Consider the following 19,180-nt stretch of genomic DNA (forward strand, 5'->3'; position numbering starts at 1 on the left):
GTTAATACAATTATTTTACTATCAGCTCAGGAAGTTCAGGAAGAAACCATTCACCTTAATGTTAAATAATGTGGGGGTGGGGCTAAGATTAAAGTCAAATTAAATATGGTGTTTCAGTTCAATTTTCAATAAAACATAATTTTGTAAACATCATTTTCTACGGGAGATGCAATACTGTATATTTCAGTTAGGTAGTATGTGGTCTTTGGCATAGATAGACAGTGCCATCTGTTGATGAACCACTGTGTTGGCTGTCAACATTTAGAAAATTAAACTGTGATATTGTAAATACTGTTTGTCTCATAGTAATACCAAAGAATTAAGACACTGTGGATGGCAGTTGAATATTCTTTCTAAAACCCAAATGTTTTGAATGCTATTATGGTAACAGTGTGTGTTAACTGTGTGTGTGTTTTCACACACACAATAGCTCAACCAATGAATGAATTTAACATTTCAATTCATTAGTAAAGATGGTACTGAAATCTTATCAGTAATAATCTTAAGACATTACTGTAACAATAAAGCATGGTATTGTTTAATGTTTGTTAGATCTGTTAATGCAAAAGAGGATATCTACTGCATACTTAGCAACACAACAAGACTGTGTCAAAATTTTGATGAAATACATGCTGATGAAATACAAACCTTGCTGTTAAAAGGCCATTAAAATTCCATCTCCAACCTCACTAGAACATGGGCTCTACTGCTTGTGAAATTGACCATAAATGTTTAGGCTGACCACTTTTGCAGTCTGAGCACAGTAGGAGAACAAGGCAGCCATCTGAGATGCCTTTGGAAGCCAGAATGTGACCAAGTCTGTGAAATGTACAATGTAATATGACTTGATATTGCAAAACCACTGAACAGTTTCATGCAGCATGAACATTGCAACTGTTTTGCACAATAACTTTCAAGTTGTAAACAACCCCTAGAGAATTTCCATTATTTTGTCAGTGCATACTTAAGGTGGCAGCTTCACACAACTGCACCTGTTACATCATTTTCTGTGTCGTCTCCCTCAGCCTCCACAAAGTTGAATACATCCCTGGAGAGATAGATCTTTTTACCTGTTCTCTACTTTTGGCTGTAATGGGTGTTTATACATGTCAAAACAGAATCTTATGCTGTGTTGTTGTTGTTGTGACCACAAACAAATCAAACACGCATCATCTATAAATGCTTCAAGAAAACAGTATTTCCCAGAATACCTTGTATGCGCACCCTATGTCACGTTGCGTATCGACGTCAATAGCTCATGCCTGTTGGGCCATATTGATATCAGGTCTGTGTGCACCGGCGGTGCGGATTGCCTACACTGTTTCAGAGTCTGTGAAGTCAGTAGAGGTAAGGGCTCAGAGCCTGTCATTCCAGCCGGATCTCCGCCTTCTGTAAATGGTAGGTTATATCTGACTTAAGGAGAGAAATGAGCCCGACGGACGCTAAACGAGGAGCCAAGCGGAGAAAGAGCAAACGGGGCGGTGGCAGCAGTAGCTGCGGTAGCGCTATAAGTGGCTATAACGCCAAGGCCGGGTCCTCAGCCGCGGTCAGAAGTCCCCAGACCCCCGGAGCGCCCGATCCCCTCATGAGTTTATTAACAGCAGGGTGCCCTGGAAACAGTAATGCAGCTGGCATCGCGGGCTTGAACGGAGAGGTAAGGATATGGGGGCGATCACCCAGATAGCTACCCATTTGAGGCCTTACTGAAGTAGTTGCTAGCTTGCTAAGTTGGTGCTGATTGAGCTGCTGTTGTCAGCTAGTGAACTAGATGTTATCAGAGTTTGAGTCTGTTGTTTACCGTTATGGTTTGACTTACCTCGACAGTACACAGACAGTATTTATTAGAATACTTGATGTCGGACCTTGCCTCGCCTGTCTACTCACAAACTAGTTTTGTATTGTTGTTAGCCCGCAGTTTTCAAAGACTACCAACTTGAAAACTAACTAGCTAAGTTAGTTGTAGACAGCTAGCTCACTGGCTAACGTAACGTCAGTTTCCTAGCTAGCTGAACCAGCTAGAACGTTAAGAGATGGCTTATTTGTAATAGCAATCTCTTAAGACACAAGTATGACTTTCATTTGACATACATTTTTTGCAAAAAAGGAACTGTCAGTGACCGGAATCGTATATTTCTGTTTTGTTGCGGACTGGTGTCACTGAAAGTTCGCCAGCGAAGTTAGCGTTTGCTAATGGCTAACCCTCCCAAACGGGGAAGTGCATTCTGAGTGGCTCCTTCACCACTGATGCGTATGCAAAATATTGACGTCTGCAAACGGGAAGCCCTGGTCTTTCAGCTAGCTATCTTAGTTAAGAAGCGTTTCATATATTTAGGTAGGCCTAAGCGTGTGTGACAGTCAATATCTGTAAATCAGATAACTATTTCGAGGCATGCTGTCGTGTGACGCAACTGATGTTGTGTTCAGGGTCTTGCCATTCCTGCCATACAAAGAGCCCCACCCTCACCCCATCTATGTAAATGACATAAATATACTTGACGTTTTAAAGGGTCCTATAACGCAAAACACCGGTTCGCCACAGGAAAAGTTTTAGTTTCAGGGGCTAAAATTTTTCTCCTGTTGTGTTGATTGTCGTAATATTTGATATCACGCTGTGTTTTTGTTTTACATTTGACAAAGTACTATAACCATTTTGGGGTTCACTCCAAGAATGTGTCTTGATACTTGATACATGCGGAAGAATCACTTGTCGTTGGCAACAACAGGGCAGGTAGTTGTACCATTGTAGGTTATAAGAGATTGCTGTCCTTAGTCTAAAGAAATGTAAAATATAAATAGAGAGCTGTAATGTTTCTGGTAGTGTCTATCTGTAACACACACTTATTTGCATTGCATACTAAAATGCAGATAAAAAGCAAGACTAATGTTATTTCACCATTGCCCAAATAACGTCACTATTGCAGTATTGACATTGATCACAATTAAAGTACATTACAAATTACATTTAACCCCCCTCCTCCCACCTCTCCATCCACGCAAGGGTTCAGAATCTTATGGATTTTAAAGCATAGCAAGTGTGTGCAAAGTGTATTGATGTGTCATAAAAGTAGCCTGAAAAGAACTTTGTTACCTGCCAATCAAGCTGATTTGTTTTGGGCATTTTAAATAGTCTGATATTTATATTCTACAGGTTTACTGGTAGTTTATGCAGAACTTTAGTAAGGTCCTCTTCCCTGTCCCTCTTTCTGGGTAGGTGGTGTGGCAGATCTGTTGCTGGTGATGCCAAGACACAGCTTGCTCTACAGTTGTGGCACAGCTTTGGCATTGAAAATTACACTTCTTCCAAGATTCATGTCATGGGAGGTTTTCATTAACTTTGAGAGCACAAAAGGTCAAAAATGTAGCCTACTTTTTCCTGTATGACATACATTGTCAGAACACACAGGAAAATGGAACTATAGGGTATATAACCATTTAGTAAAAATGTGTAGTGCACTAATCTAATTCCAAGATTTTCTGACCCATTTTTCCATAATTGCATTGCTAAATTGAACAATCTACAGAATACTGAGAACATGGTGCCTCGTTTCACTGTGTGTAGATATCTTATTTATATGGTTTACAAGGGCTATGGGAGGCCTTGTATATTTATGGTATTGAAACAATGCACATTCGCACCATGAAATGTTACTCATTTCTTTATCAAGCAGATAATTCTAATTTGGTCCTATGGGGGACAAAGCAATGCTGGTTGTTTTCAGAGTTAAATGCTTCACAAGAACAGCTGGGTTGTGTTGCACAAGTCTGAAGTGTGTGACAGTGATGGCACCTCGCACATAACACCTGAAAGAAATCCAACCCAGTGCCGTAATCTGGGACATCATTTATGTCAGTCATCATATGGTGACTGTCAAGGCCCACAGACTTATGGGGCTCAGCTAAAGTCTGTACTGATACTACCTTTTTCTGTGATCCAAGGTTGCTCATGTCATTGTATGGAAATGATGTGCCAGTTATGATGTAGTATAGAAGTAATTTTCCAGCAAGATATTTTGAGAGTCTTGAAACATGAACCTTTAATGTATTCATATAAAGTTGTATATGGAAGTTTTGTATGACCGTACAGACCAACTTGTCTGTTGAAATGCAATGCAAGCCAGATCAGTGCATCTTGTTCATTTAGTTCACATCATACCATGTATGTCTGTTAAACTTGTATTTGTGTTTCCAACTCAATGACAAATGGTTCTGAGGTGTATAAATTATGTTTTGTCCTCTAGGTGTCAATGATTGGTACACAATTTTCAGAAGGGCCAGCGAATTCTGACTTCAAAGGAGCCATGCAGGTAATGTCATGTTCCTTTTGTCAATGTTTATAACAGTACTAATGTTATACATTGTTCTTTTCTCCCTGATTTTGTCCTGGTGTTCATGGTAACATCCTCGGGGCATTTTCAGGGAATGTGCTTACAAAAAGTGCACCTTTTACTTACTTAAAAAGTCAACTTACAAAATCTTTGCACATGTAATTATTCTTCAGGTAATGAGGTGTCATGTTTTCCCTGTTTAACGGACAAAATTGAGAGAGACCCATTTTAATTGTTTTTTAAGATCCTGTCTGATATATGTTTGAAGTGGGTTTACCGGAACATTCTTCCATACTCTAAGGATTCCTCTCTGCTGCTCCTTTCCCTGTCTTGAATTTTAAGACACCTCATTCCACTTATAATGCAGTGATGATAATCTTTTGTTATAATGATGTTGCTTAAAATCCTAGCAAAGCAGTGGCGGTGCATATTCCAAATCTGCGACCCTCCTCTCTTTCAGACCCCGTTCACCTTTGGGATGGGCCAGAAGGCACCGTACGGCACCGGAGAGTGCTGTTTGCTGTGCAGGAGAGAGCGGAAAGACGACTCTCTTTTGGACCCTGCGGTGTCCGGTTCAAGCACAGTGGCACTTTCTGCATCCTCAAAGAGCAGCAGCAGCGCGCCGCAGCTGCCCCTGTGGGTGTGCCCTGAGTGCAGGCGTGCCGTGGAGACAGAGGAACGGCGCACCACCTCTGAGCTGTTGCCGGGGGTGAGTGCCAGCGTCGCCCGGGGAACCGGATCCAAACCAGATTAATAATCACAAAATCACATTTTAATGTAGCGATCCTCATAATGAACATCACAGACCAAACTGAAGAATAAAGCTATTAGCCAGTATTAACCAGGACCTGTATTAGCTAAGGCAATACTGTGTGGTTGGATGTGACAGATAAAAGTGGAAAGTGCAGCAGTGTGGTGTAATAGTAAGAAACAGGACTGACAAAGCTTGCCAGTTTGATTCCCTGGAGGGGTACTGCCGTTGTACTATGAGAGCAAGGTGCTTAACCCAGTAAATATGTTGGTGTATGAGTGGGTAACTTGGGACACTGTTATTTGTGTAACTTGCTATGGATAAATGCATCTGCTAAGCAAGTGTAATGAAATATAAGGGCTTAATCTCATCGTATTCTCAAAACGGGGCTAACAGCCTGTGTGAATTTGGACCATTTGGTGGTGTTTCTGTTTGTTTACATCTGTATTTGAACGATGTCCTAGTTCTTTGCTTGAACAGTTGCTACTGTGTTGGTGTTGACCGAAGGCATAATTCAAGCGCAAAACTGGAAAATCCATGATTCCATGAAATGTTGTTTTGCCTAAAGGGGCAAGTCTTTTTTATCTCCTTGCGCTGTTTGTACTAACTGGACTGATCATTCAGCGATGTGAAATGGATTTGACGCCTGCTAATACCCATGTACCGAGACATCCCAGTGATGCCGAGTGTGTGCTGTTCTCTCCGCGGATGCAGAGCCAGGACTTTCTGCCTCACATGCCCGTGGGGAGCGGCCGGTCCCTGCAGGAGACCGTCAGAGGAGGGGCGCTGGCTGTTGGAGCTCCCCCCGCCCCGGCCCTGAACCTGAGCCCCGCTCTGGCCACAAATGCGCTGTGCAGTTGTGAGGCCTGCATCATACAGAGGTGAGGGGGGCTACCGTGAGGGGGCAACACCCAGTCAGCCGAATCCAAAAACCGCAGGACGGTTATACATTATGAACAACTCTATGATCCAGATTTATCTTTCAGGGAGAACTCTGCGGAATCGGAGAGGCAGTCTCAGGAGATGCAGAAGTACTGGTCGGAGGTGCGCTTTATGGTCAGGTGCATTTACCGGCAAACTGGGACACCGCTGGCAGATGACCAAGACCAGCCTCAGGATCCTGACAAGGAGGGCATAAAAAGACTGGTGGATAGGTACTCCCAACCTAGCAGAGTTTAAAGCTTAAGCTGCACCACACTTCTTGGAAATGTTCTCTTTCATGTGTAAAACCCTGTCTTGTGTGAAGTGACTGTGCAGTTCTCAGGAGTGTTAACAACAGCTGCGACAGCATGAATATTCTAGACCCTGCTTCTCGTTGTGTGTGTAAGCGTGTGGCGAGGGCTGTACGGTGTGTTTCCTGTTTGCACTGCAGGCTCTGTGAGAAGGACCCCTACCAGCTGTACCAGCGTCTGGAGCAGCAGGCGCGGGAGTACGTTCTGGAGGTGAAGACGCGTCTTCTCAAACAGCTGTCATCGGGGTCGAAGGTCATGTCCGAGGAGGAGGTGGGCCCCCCTCAGGCACACCAGTTCATCTCCCTGTTGTTAGAGGAGTACAGCGCCCTCTGTCAGGCCGCACGGACAATCAGCACCTTCCTGCTCACGCTGGTAAGACTCTCAGAGGGGGAGAGGTGAGGCCTGGAGCCAGTAATGTCTGATATATTGCTTCAGCATTGCATTGTTTTATTTGTAGAAGGAAGCCCTATGGTTTGATTTTGATTGCACAGATATTTTTTGCTGTTGTCATTGTTTAAAAAAAAAAATGTTGGATTGTAATGTGGTCATCACCTGCAGGGACCTGAGATTTTTCTATGATTTTACAGGAGAATGAGCATTTGAAGAAATTCCAGGTGACGTGGGAGCTGCAAAACAAGCACCTTTTTGAGAAGCTGGTGTTTTCAGAACCCCTTTTGCACAACAGTTTGCCGTCTCTGGTTGCACAGCTGAGGTAGGGTCAGAGCTTAAACCATAAAAGCGCTGACTTTCAAACCTCATTGAAAACAGTGGAAATGGGAACCTACTGGTGCGTAACTGGTTTTAGAGGATTAGGTCTTAATGAGCGCATATAAATGGCAACAGCATGGAAATTTTCCAAATTTTCATGTGTTTACTAAAGGATTCTTAGTATCTAAAACTACACAATGTGAAAGGCTTAGGATGAAACACTTTTTCCTTTGAGCAATCATGGGAATTTTTTTGTGGGTCAGTGTAGTGGAACAGATCATTTATTGATATGGCACTCTTATCACCAAACAGCCCAAACACCAAACAAAATGAACTTGATGAAAAACAGACATGAATGATTATCAGAATGTATTATTCAGTTTACAGAGACTGTAATTTTACAAACAGAAATGTTCTGTTAAATGGGACCGCAGTGTAGCATGGTGGTAAGGACCAGGACTGGTAAGCACCACTGCCACACTGGTTCTGTACCCTTGGGACAGAATTGCCTCAGTAAATATCCATCTGTATAAATGAGAAACATGCAAAAGAATTGTAACCTATGTAAGTTGCTCTGGATAAGAGCATCTGCAAAATGCCAATAATGTAAAATGAATGGTCTGGACTTTGTCTTATTTCTGTGGAAAGCAGATACAGGTGTTACTGCATTCACTGTGCTCACAGAGGGGGTTTGCGGGCCTCTGTGTGTTTGAATGCTCAGGCATGGCACAACCTCGCGGGACTCGTACAGCGAGGACATGTATAGCGCAGTGCTCGAGAGCTACCAGCAGCTGGATCGGGAGATGAGCGCTGTTGCTCTGGAGTGGCTGGAATGCGAGAAGCGAATCGACAGCTATGTCAATGAGCAGGTGAGTAACTGCTATCACTTCAGCACTAGCAATACAGGGCAATTCCTGTCCAGTTACTATTGTTGTAATAAACCATTGTGAACACTGTGAACAGAAGTGTCTTTTTCCATTTGCTATCTGAGTAAAATCCTCCTTGAATAAAGTACATGGGCCAATATTGATACATGTTTATTTTTGACAGTTACTCTTTAAGGATGAAGGACAGAGCCACATGGAGCAAAGGAATGAACCACATAATTCTCTTATAAACACAAATGTAAGTAGCTCATCACAGCGCTTCTGAGACATTCAGACATCCAGACAGATACTGAATTAATTCACCCATTTTTACTTATTTATTCACTTCTGTTTCAAATCTGTGTTATAATTGTAGTGGAGGTTTTGTAATGAGTTTTTGTTTAGGCCATCCAGAAATATTTTTTTGCAGACAGTTGTTGTAGAGAATGAATATGTTATTGTATGTATTGATATTTCATATTCTGTTTTCAATTGTCTGTTCAAATTCCTCAATGTTTTTAAGGTGCCATTAAAAACAAAACAGCAAATGCTAAAAGAAGACTGGGAGTTCTTTAAACAAAGAAGATTTAATGAAGAACAGGTGAGCTCAGTATGAAGCTACTACTTCTTAATAGGAAACCATTAAATTTTGGATGTACACATTTATCAGTGTTTCTGCTCATACACTTTCTGTGCATGATGTATTATGTCGCCATCAAAGGTTTAACAGATTCACGGTAACAGTTTTGTAGTTGTCACCCCCCCCCATCCCCCCCATTATTTCAGGGTGCTGTTGAAGTCAACCACTGTTTGTTGTTCTGTGTAGTGGATGTGTCAGCATCTCTTCTTTTATTTCAGTTAACAAACAGTAAGAAATCCCTCGCAGGAGACAACTTCACTGACACTATGAGACACATGCTGTCATCTAGGCTGAGTATACCTGACTGCCCAAATTGTAATTATCGAAGAAGGCAAGTCTAAAAAATTGTCTTGTTTGCATTCCCGTGTGACTTAGGGGGAAAGTGAAAGACCATGTTGCTTGTGCTTATAAGTGTGTGTAGTGCATGTATTGTTACATCTGTCAACATCTAATGTCCAAATAAGAGTCTTTACTACGTAAAACCCATGTGTAGATGCAAAACCCAAAATGCTATGATCACTTTGTGACATGTGGAAAAGTAAAGAGAACACTAGTATCTTTAATAGTACATACTAAAGAACATTAAAACTTATCATCAGTTTGAAAAAATATCCTTCAGAAATGGAATCATGAGTTTAATAACTATCTTGGAGCACAATTTAATGATAATGAGATTGTACATATAACATATTCCAATCATGAAGTTCCTGCTTCAGTTAGCTTAGCATTATCAATGTCAATTCTGTCCTTGTCTGCTTCTTTGTCATGACTTGAAAGGAGTTAGTCAGGTGACTCTCTATTCTCTCATGAATTTAAATATAGAGTTGGCAGTAGAGAGGTATTCAGTCTAACTGCAATGGTGCTTTCTCTAAGTAATAAATTACAATGTTCAGGGAATACCATGCAGTTCCTTAAGTTTGCTATTGAGAGTTACTTGTGAGCTGTTTCTTTGCTTCTCATCACAATTATGTCTCATCTCTCCTGCTTCAGGTGTACCTGTGATGACTGCAGTCTGTCGCACATCCTTACCTGTGGAATCATGGACTCCGCGGTCACGGAGGAGCTCCACGTGACTAAGGCCGTTCTGGACTACCCGTCCGAGGTACACCCGCCCAGCATGTCTTCCACCAGCTCCAGCTCAGGCTCCAGCTCCGGCTCCAGCTCCGGCTCCCCCATCCAGCAGCACCTTCACCTCATCCTCCCGGACAGAGGGGGAGTGTAAGTCATCTCTTCCCACATGCCTTCATCAAGCTGAGGCCACATGTCTCACCTCTACCAATGAGAGTCAGTATGTACCTGTACCTGTCGTCCTGTATGATGAACACATTTCTCCAATTTGAACACTTTCTTTAGGCATGTGGCATCTTTTTTTGTGTGCTTTGCTGTTCAAACCATACTTATTACACCACACACCAAGTATTACCTTTTCAGACTTATCTGACCTTAATAATATAGATCAAGGCAGGGTGGGAATGCATTCTTTTCTTTGGCGAGGGGGGGTGGACAGCAGCAGCTCTAGATTATAGATTGCTGTTCTCCTTGACGTGTCAGGCTTCATGGCAAATAGAGCTGACCCAGCAAGTCAAGGAACTTGACTTGAAATGACACATAGAAGTTTTATCACTGTTCACTGCACATTGTGTAATATACAGGGGACATACTGAAGCCATGTCTTTGAATGCATTTGTTAATTTCATCTGCATTATTTGGTACAATCTGGAAAGATTAAAAGAATTCTTTCTTTTAGTGTTGATGGCGACAGTGATGGTTCTCCATTGTCAGCCAAGTTTGCGGACGTTTACCCACTGAACGGCTATGATGTCGCAGAGGTGGTGTCCAGCATGAATGGTATCCACAGAGAACTGAATGGCAGGGGCGAAAACATGGCACTGAATGATGAGGTTTGTTCTTTTTTGCCCATTTAAATATTTTAATACATTTTGGCAGTATGCACATTCTTGTGTCACTACTGTGATGCTTCTTGTGCAGCCTTTGCTTTATGCAGCTTTAAACAGCCTGTGATACCTCTTTCCTTCAACATCCTTAACCTTTGCGTTCCTGAAATGTGAACTGTGTGAACAGCCCGAAAGGTGTTAGCGGAGTGTTTACAAATCACAGCTGTTGTTAAATATAGGATGCGACAGGTTTTCGTATTGTCTGTATCGGATTGTGTGTTGAATAAACTTTCCCCACTCCTTCAGTCTCCACGACCGACCAGCAGCAGCAGCTCGTCAGAGGAGGAGGAGGAGGGGGATGGCATGAACAGTGCAGATCCTCCAGGACTGAAGGGGGAGCCGTCCCCGGGGAAGGTTAACTCCGTGAAGGACAGTTTGAGGAACAGCAGCCCTCCTCCATCGTACCCCAACCAGCAGGTATGGCAGTCCACAGCAAGCGCTGTAGTTCAGTGGGAAGCCATGGAAACTGAGAAACGGCTTGCACATGGGAAATGGTATGATCTCTCAGCATGAGCAGGCTGATACTGATATTCACAGAGCTGCGTGAAGGCTGTTGTGTAACAGGCTGTTGTCTTTGTCTGATATCAGCAGGCCGAGCAGGACCCGTATGTGTGTGAGTGCCACGTCTGCAAGCAGGAAGTGTGCGGATTCAGTCCCGCTCCTCTGCACCCCTCTGGCCGGCTGCATTTGAGTCACCAGCTCCTCCCAGAGAAGACCTCTCACCCCGCCCTGCACCTTTACCCCCACATCCATGGCCAGCTCCCCCTGCAAAACATGTCCCATTTGCCCAGACCTCTCCCTCACCCCATGCCCTACCCAAGCGCCCCCTTCTCACACGGCAAGGTGAGCTTACAGGTCACAGGCTTTATTAGAAAGTCTTAAGGGTGTCCTTTCAAGGGGAAACGGATACAGGGTTTTTTGTATTGTTTTTTGGTTTTTTAATGCAATTTCCCCTTTATGCAACCCTTGTTTGCTATTGGCAGTTGTGTACTGGGCTTGTCTCACTGCGGCAACCTCTGCACTTGTACAGGAGCACTGATGCGAGGCACATGCAATTCTCTGATACACTCGCCTGCAGTCAGCAGTTTTTTTTTTGCATAACATATCACACTCCAGCAGACATGGTGCTCATTGGGGGATAGATGCTACTCTGCAGAAAACTCGCAGGCAACTTGTGTATCACAGGCAGTGAGACAAGAACACCCTACCCGACCTGCCCACCCCTACCCTCAGCGGAACAAATTTGTTATACTGCTGTTAGCTCCAGGTCATTGAAGCCGGGGAAAAAGAGGTGGCTGGGATCAAACCTGGGCCATAGAGCTCAGCTTGCACTCAAAGTGAGTGGCTTAACCACTGAGCTATTCAGGAGCTGGTTTTTAACTGATTTATTCTCAAAAGTTTGATGAACCTTAACAATGTCTTCCTTTTTTGTGGGTGTTATTTATCAGTTTAAAAAACTGTCACTTTGTCTTGGGAAATGGAGAGACTGTTACCTAATTAGCATGCCCAAATTTGTTAAACTCATAGAAATTTGCATAAAAATGTCAATTTATTCTTAGTCTGGTAGCGACTTATGTTTTTAATCAAATCAGCCACAAGGTGTCACTATTTACCATGTTCAGTAAATGAAAAAGAAGCAGTCCTGTCTCAGGCACCCAACCCAAAAAGCCTTCCTCTTTTCAGACTTCTGCTAATGCTGCAGCTCTTCAGCATGAGAACCTTCATCTGCAGCATGTGCAAAACAATTACCAGCAAATAAATATCCTTCTTTCTCCCAGACTCTTCCACTAGCCCCTGTGTCAAACCATGCGGGCCAGCATCAGGAATTCAGCCCCTCTCTACAAGAGCACATTTATCAGAACTGCTTCGGGAATGCGGCTGACTGGAGCAGCCCTCCACATGGTCCCCCGCTCAAGTTTGAGAACATCTGGGAGACCACCATGAAGACCTGGAACTCAGCTGCTTTCTTGCAGGGGAACCAGCCAGGTTAGAGGAGTGCTTAGAGCTCTGTGAACATTATACGCACCTCTGACATGCCTCTGCACAAAGACCACACTTTCTGCCTTAGTTTGTGGGAACTGCAACAAGCATGTGCCTTTGGCATGCATTGACATGAATATATACACAAAGCTAACGCATGGCTGCTGGTGGACTGTAACTGTATGTGTGTTACTAAACAAGATTTGGAAGTGGTGGTAGGAGTGGTCTGGATTTGTTTAATGTGATCCTCATGCTTAGTATGGCTCTGTAGTCCTCAGTCTTGTTGTGTATACAGTCCTGTTAAGCTCCGGTTATTTCCTCTCAAAGGTGACATGCTGAGTCTTCCAGAGATGAGGCCAGAACTTCCGCCACTGTCATGCAACGGTGAACCCACAGTTCCTGCCGAAACCAAGGAGCACAAAAACGCTGCCAAGAAGAAGTGCCCCTATAATTTCCAAAACGCCTTCATGGATGCCAACAAAGTAGTGATGGCGACGTCGTCGGCCACCTCGTCCGTATCCTGCACAGCAACCACTGTCCAGTCAAGTAATAATCAGATCAAAGTTTCATCCAAAAGACCCACTTCCCTAGGTAAAGAGGGCATTAGGCGTGCACAGCAATAGCAATCTCTCCCAAGGCTGGCTGCCAGACAAAATGCAGTAATTCTCATAAGCTTGTTCAATCTTGAAAGTGTGAAGAATACTTAAATATTGCCAAATTCATTGTGTGAATATAAGCACTAAGAGGTCAAAGTGTTTGAAAAAATCATTTTAAAATGCATCTTTTGCTCCGTACTCTGAGATGTGTTACTATACAATATATCAACATATATGATATAAAATACCCTATTAATAATCATAGATTTGCTCCTGCAAATTCAATTGAAGTAATATCAGTCATTTATTCTTTTTTTTCCACAATTTTAAGCAGCTTGATATTTGACGTGTTCTTCTGTCTTCTAGGTGATGTATTTCACCATATAGGTCAAGAAGACTACAGACAGCTGACTGCAGTTGCTCCTAGGACTAGTCCCATAGGTTTTGCCTCTTTCCCTCCTCTTGCTGCTACAACGGTGCCTCCAGGCTCTGCCCTCCACTTCCCCAATCCCGGAGCTCCGCCCTTCCCAAAGACTGCTGCCATGGCCCCCGGCTTCATGGACCCTCACCAGGGCTTCTGCCCCTCCCCCTCTGTCCTCTCTGCCCCACCCATCGAGGGTGCCATCAGTGCGCCACCCAGCCTGTGCAGGTATGTCTCCATCACTTAAAAAGGCTTCAGCTGTCGTTTCAGATCACATGTCAAACTTTCAAAGTCTGTAGCAATGGAGGGTGGTGTGTCAATGAGATTTTGATTCGTTTTTATATCTACTACAATTCCAAAAACATCCTGCAAATCAAAACAGCAAATGATTAGAGCATCAGAGTTCCACACAGCGAGTCTCACTCTGTAGAGTGCGTGTCTGCTGATCAGCATGCTCCCTGTGCCCCGGCAGTGACCCTGACTGTGAGGGCCATCGCTGCGACGGCCGTGGCGGCTATGACCATCAGCCCTACGATGGCGAGGACAGCCAGGACGAGGACAGCTGCTCGGAACACAGCTCCAGCACCTCCACCTCCACCAATCAGAAGGAGGGAAAGTACTGTGACTGCTGCTACTGTGAATTCTTTGGCCAGGGAGGGGTAAGAGACTTTTTTTCCCAAATCAAAGTAATGAAGACGGTTACTAAAGCCACCACTGCCAATGTACATTCGTATGTGAGCATGTATAGTGCATGAAACATTTTCTATTAAGACTAAGATTAATCAGAGTAACAGATTAAAATGTATAGTTACACACCGCAGGCAAAAAAGGCTGCTGTTTTTTCAAGTGTATGAGACCACAAAGGCACTGTAGGAATTATCGCAGTACTTTCACTGTAAATGTGTAGCACAGTTATATTCAGAATATCTGGAAAAAAAAAGTGTGTTTCTCTCCAGCCTCCGGCGGCACCGACGAGCCGAAACTATGCAGAAATGCGAGAGAAGCTTCGCCTTCGCCTCACCAGACGGAAGGAGGAGCAGCCCAAGAGAGACGAGCACCTGTCGGACCGCGACGGCGTGGAGGACCACCGCAAAGTGGAGGACCTGCTGCAGTTCATCAACAGCGAGGACTCCAAACCTGCCAGCAGCTCCCGGGCTGCCAAAAGGGCACGACACAAACAGAAGAAGGTAGAAGCGCCCCCCGGGTGTTAGCCCTTCTTACGCGTCATAGCTGATGGTTCACGTTTTAGTGTCTCATAAAACAAGAGAGTGAGAGTGGTCATTTTTTTAGGTTCATGTATCCGTCATACAGTTTATATTATTGTCATTTAGCAGACACTCTTATCCAGAGCGATTTACAGTAGGTTACAATTTTACGCATTTATACAGTTGGATATTTACTAAGGCAGTTGAACACTTGGTGATAAGCCCTGCTCCTTATCACTATGCCACACTAAGATCCCCATTTATAAACATTTTTTTTTTTAAAAAAGTACTTTGCAAGAAACATTCTATTACTTCTTAATGTGTTTGGAAAATAGTCATTGCCAATATTTTAGTTAAACCGAATTTGCAGTTAACAATGCATGTTGGTGTTATTTCACAGTTAAAGGGGGACACTAAAATAAACTAGCCAGCTTTGCTTTCCCTCAATGGTGGCCTTGCTGCATAGGGGATGTGATGTGGCTGCAGAGAGATAGAGGGTGTGGTTGTGCTTGTTGCAGATGGAAGTGAAGGCCCGGCAGGAGGCAGAGGTGCGAGAGAGAGAGGAGGAGCAGAGGCGGAGGGAGGAGGAGGAGGAAGCACTCAGGCAGGAGCTGCTCCAGCTCCGAGAGCTCCAGCAGCACAGAAACACCAAAAAGAAGAAGAAGAAAGAGAAAGGCAGAGAGGCTCTGCAGACTCCCCAGCTCCTGAAGGAGTCTGCTCAGAAGGCCCTGGACAACCTGAAGAACGGCAAGACCCAGCTTCTGCATAACATCATCGGGCTACCTGGTCCCCCAAATGGACCAATCAGCAGCAAGGAGCCGGAAGCCACCCAACAGAACCTCATACAGCTCCACCAGCTGATTTGCCGGGAAAATGGTAAGGAGACATCCATGGAATCACCGGCACTGCCAACAGAGCTGACGGACAAGCCCAAGACCCAGCCGGAGAAGATATCTTCAGAAGAGCCCGAGGTCACAATATCGGCTGTGAGGCCTAGCAGCTGCCCTCGAGCCCAGACAGACGCCAGGTCTGCACCCGCTGAGAATCAGCATGCCGAGGCAAGGATCAGTGGGTCCAACGGGCAGAACCAGCTGAACCACATCCAAGAGGAGAGAGGGTCTCCTGACACAGAGCCAGCACAGGCAGAACCACTGCAGCATGAGAAGGCCAGCACTGCTGATTCCCCACAGCCCAAGAGTAAAGCCAAGAAGAGCAGGAAGAAGAAAGGAGAGAAGAACAGTTGCTCCATTGGTGAGTGCTACTCCGAATGCACTGTATTCTCTGCCACCTTTTCTGTTCAGCCAGAATACACAGACAACCACAGACACACACACACAGAAATGTGTCTGTATATGTTTGTGTGTGTAATATATATTACACACGCCATGAATACCACTCAATGTTTGACACACTTTATTTTTACTATCTTCCACATTTTAGAATTATAGTGTAGCCATGCAGTGACCAAAAAAGTGTTATAAACAAATTAGAACAAAAAAAAATTCATGCATAGGCATCCCTCTCATGCTCGCACACCTGTGTTGCATCTATGACACATAGCCTTAACTGCCAGGCAATATTTTAGAGGAAGATTAAAACTTAAAATTTTGATTGGAATTTTGAGTAGAAGTTTCTCTCTGGCTCTTATTAGTGTGTATTTTGTCATACTGAGGAATGATTTCTGACCTAGATGACGTGTTCCTGCCCAAAGCCATTGATTTGGACAGTGAAGACATGGACGAGACTGAGCGAGAGGTGGAGTATTTCAAAAGGTACGAGTATCGGTTTTAGCGCAAAGTCGCCGTAATGATTAGATGCAGCACGCCGCTCTCCTGTTATTCGCCACCCCTTTTTCGGATTCACGTTCAGGGTTCCCATGCGGCTGAGCAACCTCTGGATTTCGTTTCTGTTCTGTAACATCTCTGATGTACTGTAAGCCGATGAGTGTGCAGTTCTGAGGAAAACAAAGCACAGTTTCCCCCAGCGCAGCTTCCTGGTATAAGTTTACAGTCAATGGTCTTTAATTGAACTTGTTCTTCAGGGAACGTCACACTTGTGGGAAAGTCATGAGTCATCAGAAACTTAGTTTTGACACTTCCCTTGGGTGAAGCCTCTGTAAGAAGCATCTGAAAGAAACGGTGATAGATTGTGTCACTGCCTCTTCCTGCAATGCGTGACAGTAATTTCTCCATCTGCAGGTTTTGCCTGGATTCAGCTAGGTTAACGAGGCAACGGGTGTCCATCAACTGGTCCAATTTTAGCTTGAAGAAAACCACGTTTGCTGCCCATTGATGGCAAGGGGTCGGTGGGAAACCCAATCACCGTGACGACTGACAACCCAGCCCTGCTGTGTGGAAATGCCACCGCCACCTGGCCTTGTCCCTGCTGCTGCTGCTGCTGCTGGACTGACCCACCAAAAATCCATCTGTTCTTGTACTCTCACAGAACCAGGAAAAAACAACTGCTTTCTACCTGAGTTTGTTTGGCTTGTGTGCTTTTAACCCGTGAGTGGGACTGAGTTCTTGTAATTTGAGCCACTTCCCAGTGTGGGTCAGTCTTCCCAGACTGGTTGTGATTTTGCTCCAGGTTTTCTTTGGCATGTAACGTCACAGTGCTAGCTTTCACCATGCTGGATGGCAGACTAGGAGACAAGTGCTTTAGTGCCCTATTGGGCAAGAGAGATCATTCTTTTGGAACTACCCAACAGTTAAATCGTTCAGGAGCAATACTCTTCTATTGTTGGGATTTTTGTCTATTTATTTACCTATTAATATCCACCTACATAGATGGATGTATTTTATCCACCTATCAACTGTCCAGTTCGTCTCAGATATTTTTCCCTAGTCCCCAGGTAAATGTGTACATTGCAATGCTTCAGAAAATGGCAGAAATGAGCATTTGGTATTGTTCACTCAGAAATGTTCCTCTCTCTCTCTCTCTCTCTCACTTTGTGAAGCAGGCGAAGAGCACTTAATACATGCAGTACCTCAGCTTGCCATCCAGCATAGAGGTTCCTGGTCCTTCATGACATTACCGCAGAACCCTGATAGATATCTGGGTACTGTAAGAAAATTTAGGGTTGAAAGAGCCAGAAGAAACAGATCTTTATTAAAAAAAAATAATACCAAAAATTGTTTTCTCCCCTTTTTATGTGCTAAACTATTCAATGAGGAAGGAAAGCTAATACTTTTTTCTTTTTGGTCCATTTAACAACCCAATGTTAAATTGTAGATGTTATGTGTTTTTTTTTTTTTTTTTTTTACCTGTAGCCAGCTTGTATCAATACATGCAGAAAGAACTGAAAAAGAACAATACTCACTATCTGTCTGTTAGAGTGTGTATCAAGTTAACACTGAAGCCAAACCGGCTACTTTTTTAACATATTGTTAAGTATTATTAAATCTTGTCTTTCTTTTTTGAAAGATGGAATGCAGTTGAACATCAGGATGTCTCTTGTGCCTTGATTTTTTTTTTTTGTGCATGCCATGATTCATGCACTTAAGGATTGTTTATAAATGATCAATTATCCAGCTTAATAATCTGTGAAGATAGTCTAAAATGGGGAAAAAAGAGTGAATGGGTAGAAAACTATGCACGTTGAAGCTTTACGTGCTTAAGAGAAAAATGGTTTAAAGGGAGAGGTGTGAATCATGCAGCCCAAGGTTATGCCCGTAAGCAATCAAAACGCCACTTGGTGACTTAGCCTTGACTTACATCTTTATTTTTATCTGTCCAGAGGCTGAAGTTATAAGTGCTGGAAACTTAGTCATGCTGATCTTTCAGGGAAGGCATACACAATGCAGCCGGTGCGTTTAATGCAGAATGCTCGGCAAGACGGTAACATCTGATCAACCTGTAAGTGATTCACTGATGACAACAAAACAGGCTTTAGGGTATGACTCTTACAGCATCCTCGTAATTTGCATCACAGACTACAGGTGAAACTGGAACGAAGTCATGAGTCATGTTTTGGGGTACTGCAAGAAAAGTATTCTGGTAAAAGCAGTCAAATATTCTAATTCATTCCTTTCGCTAGTCACAGGATCAGTTAGCTTCCCTAGTGACTACCATTCCTTATCAAAATCATTACAGTCAGAATGAGAGACCTGCAGTAACAACAAATTTAATAGTATTTAAAAAATACACTATTAACAAAAAAAAACATTAAGATTTGTATACCTAAAAACTGCATATAAAATAAAGAAAATTCAGATGGAAGTGAGGCTTTCCCTTTATCAACATGCAGGAACATGCCCCCCGTAAACTTCTACACTACGCCTTGTTTCGTCTCAGAAGCAGTAAGGGAAGTGTGACTCAGTACACAGTGACAGCAGAAGAAATTTAGTGGTATCACTGGAAAGAAAAAATCAAAAAAGTTCCAGTTTAAAAGTGGTCAGCTGCCTTTAAGATGCATGTATGATATTTCCCTCTGTTCAATGGGTTACAGTCAGTAATGTGAGGGGAAGTCATGAGATTAAGAGAAATGCCAGAGCAGACAAAA

General features: G+C 43.5%; 1 protein-coding gene across 1 annotated transcript; it reads left to right on the top strand.

The window, feature by feature from the left end:
- Positions 1-1,281: 1,281 nt before the first annotated feature.
- LOC118793335 (protein FAM193A-like) lies at positions 1,282-17,815 on the top strand. The gene is made up of 23 exons (XM_036551473.1): positions 1,282-1,654; positions 4,239-4,304; positions 4,786-5,034; positions 5,791-5,957; positions 6,063-6,230; positions 6,449-6,680; positions 6,896-7,020; positions 7,738-7,885; positions 8,067-8,141; positions 8,406-8,483; positions 8,741-8,853; positions 9,513-9,740; positions 10,270-10,423; positions 10,724-10,894; positions 11,066-11,320; positions 12,256-12,463; positions 12,785-13,048; positions 13,420-13,702; positions 13,947-14,133; positions 14,431-14,661; positions 15,198-15,930; positions 16,370-16,451; positions 16,878-17,815. Exons 1-23 carry the CDS (start codon positions 1,427-1,429, stop codon positions 16,969-16,971), a joined length of 4,539 nt encoding a protein of 1,512 aa, XP_036407366.1. The 5' UTR covers positions 1,282-1,426; the 3' UTR covers positions 16,972-17,815.
- Positions 17,816-19,180: the final 1,365 nt, after the last annotated feature.

The sequence above is a fragment of the Megalops cyprinoides genome, chromosome 18, assembly GCF_013368585.1.
Source record: "Megalops cyprinoides isolate fMegCyp1 chromosome 18, fMegCyp1.pri, whole genome shotgun sequence".
NCBI classification, from domain to species: Eukaryota; Metazoa; Chordata; class Actinopteri; order Elopiformes; family Megalopidae; genus Megalops; species Megalops cyprinoides.

What these genes read in the sequence shown, in the direction of transcription:
- LOC118793335 (XM_036551473.1), top strand. Translation starts at nt 1,427, where the DNA reads ATGAGCCCGACGGACGCTAAACGAGGAGCCAAGCGGAGAAAGAGCAAA. An exon ending in ACATGGCACTGAATGATGAG is followed by an intron (nt 10,424 to 10,723) that starts GTTTGTTCTTTT and finishes CCACTCCTTCAG; the next exon opens with TCTCCACGACCGACCAGCAG. An exon ending in GAAGAACAGTTGCTCCATTG is followed by an intron (nt 15,931 to 16,369) that starts GTGAGTGCTACT and finishes TTTCTGACCTAG; the next exon opens with ATGACGTGTTCCTGCCCAAA.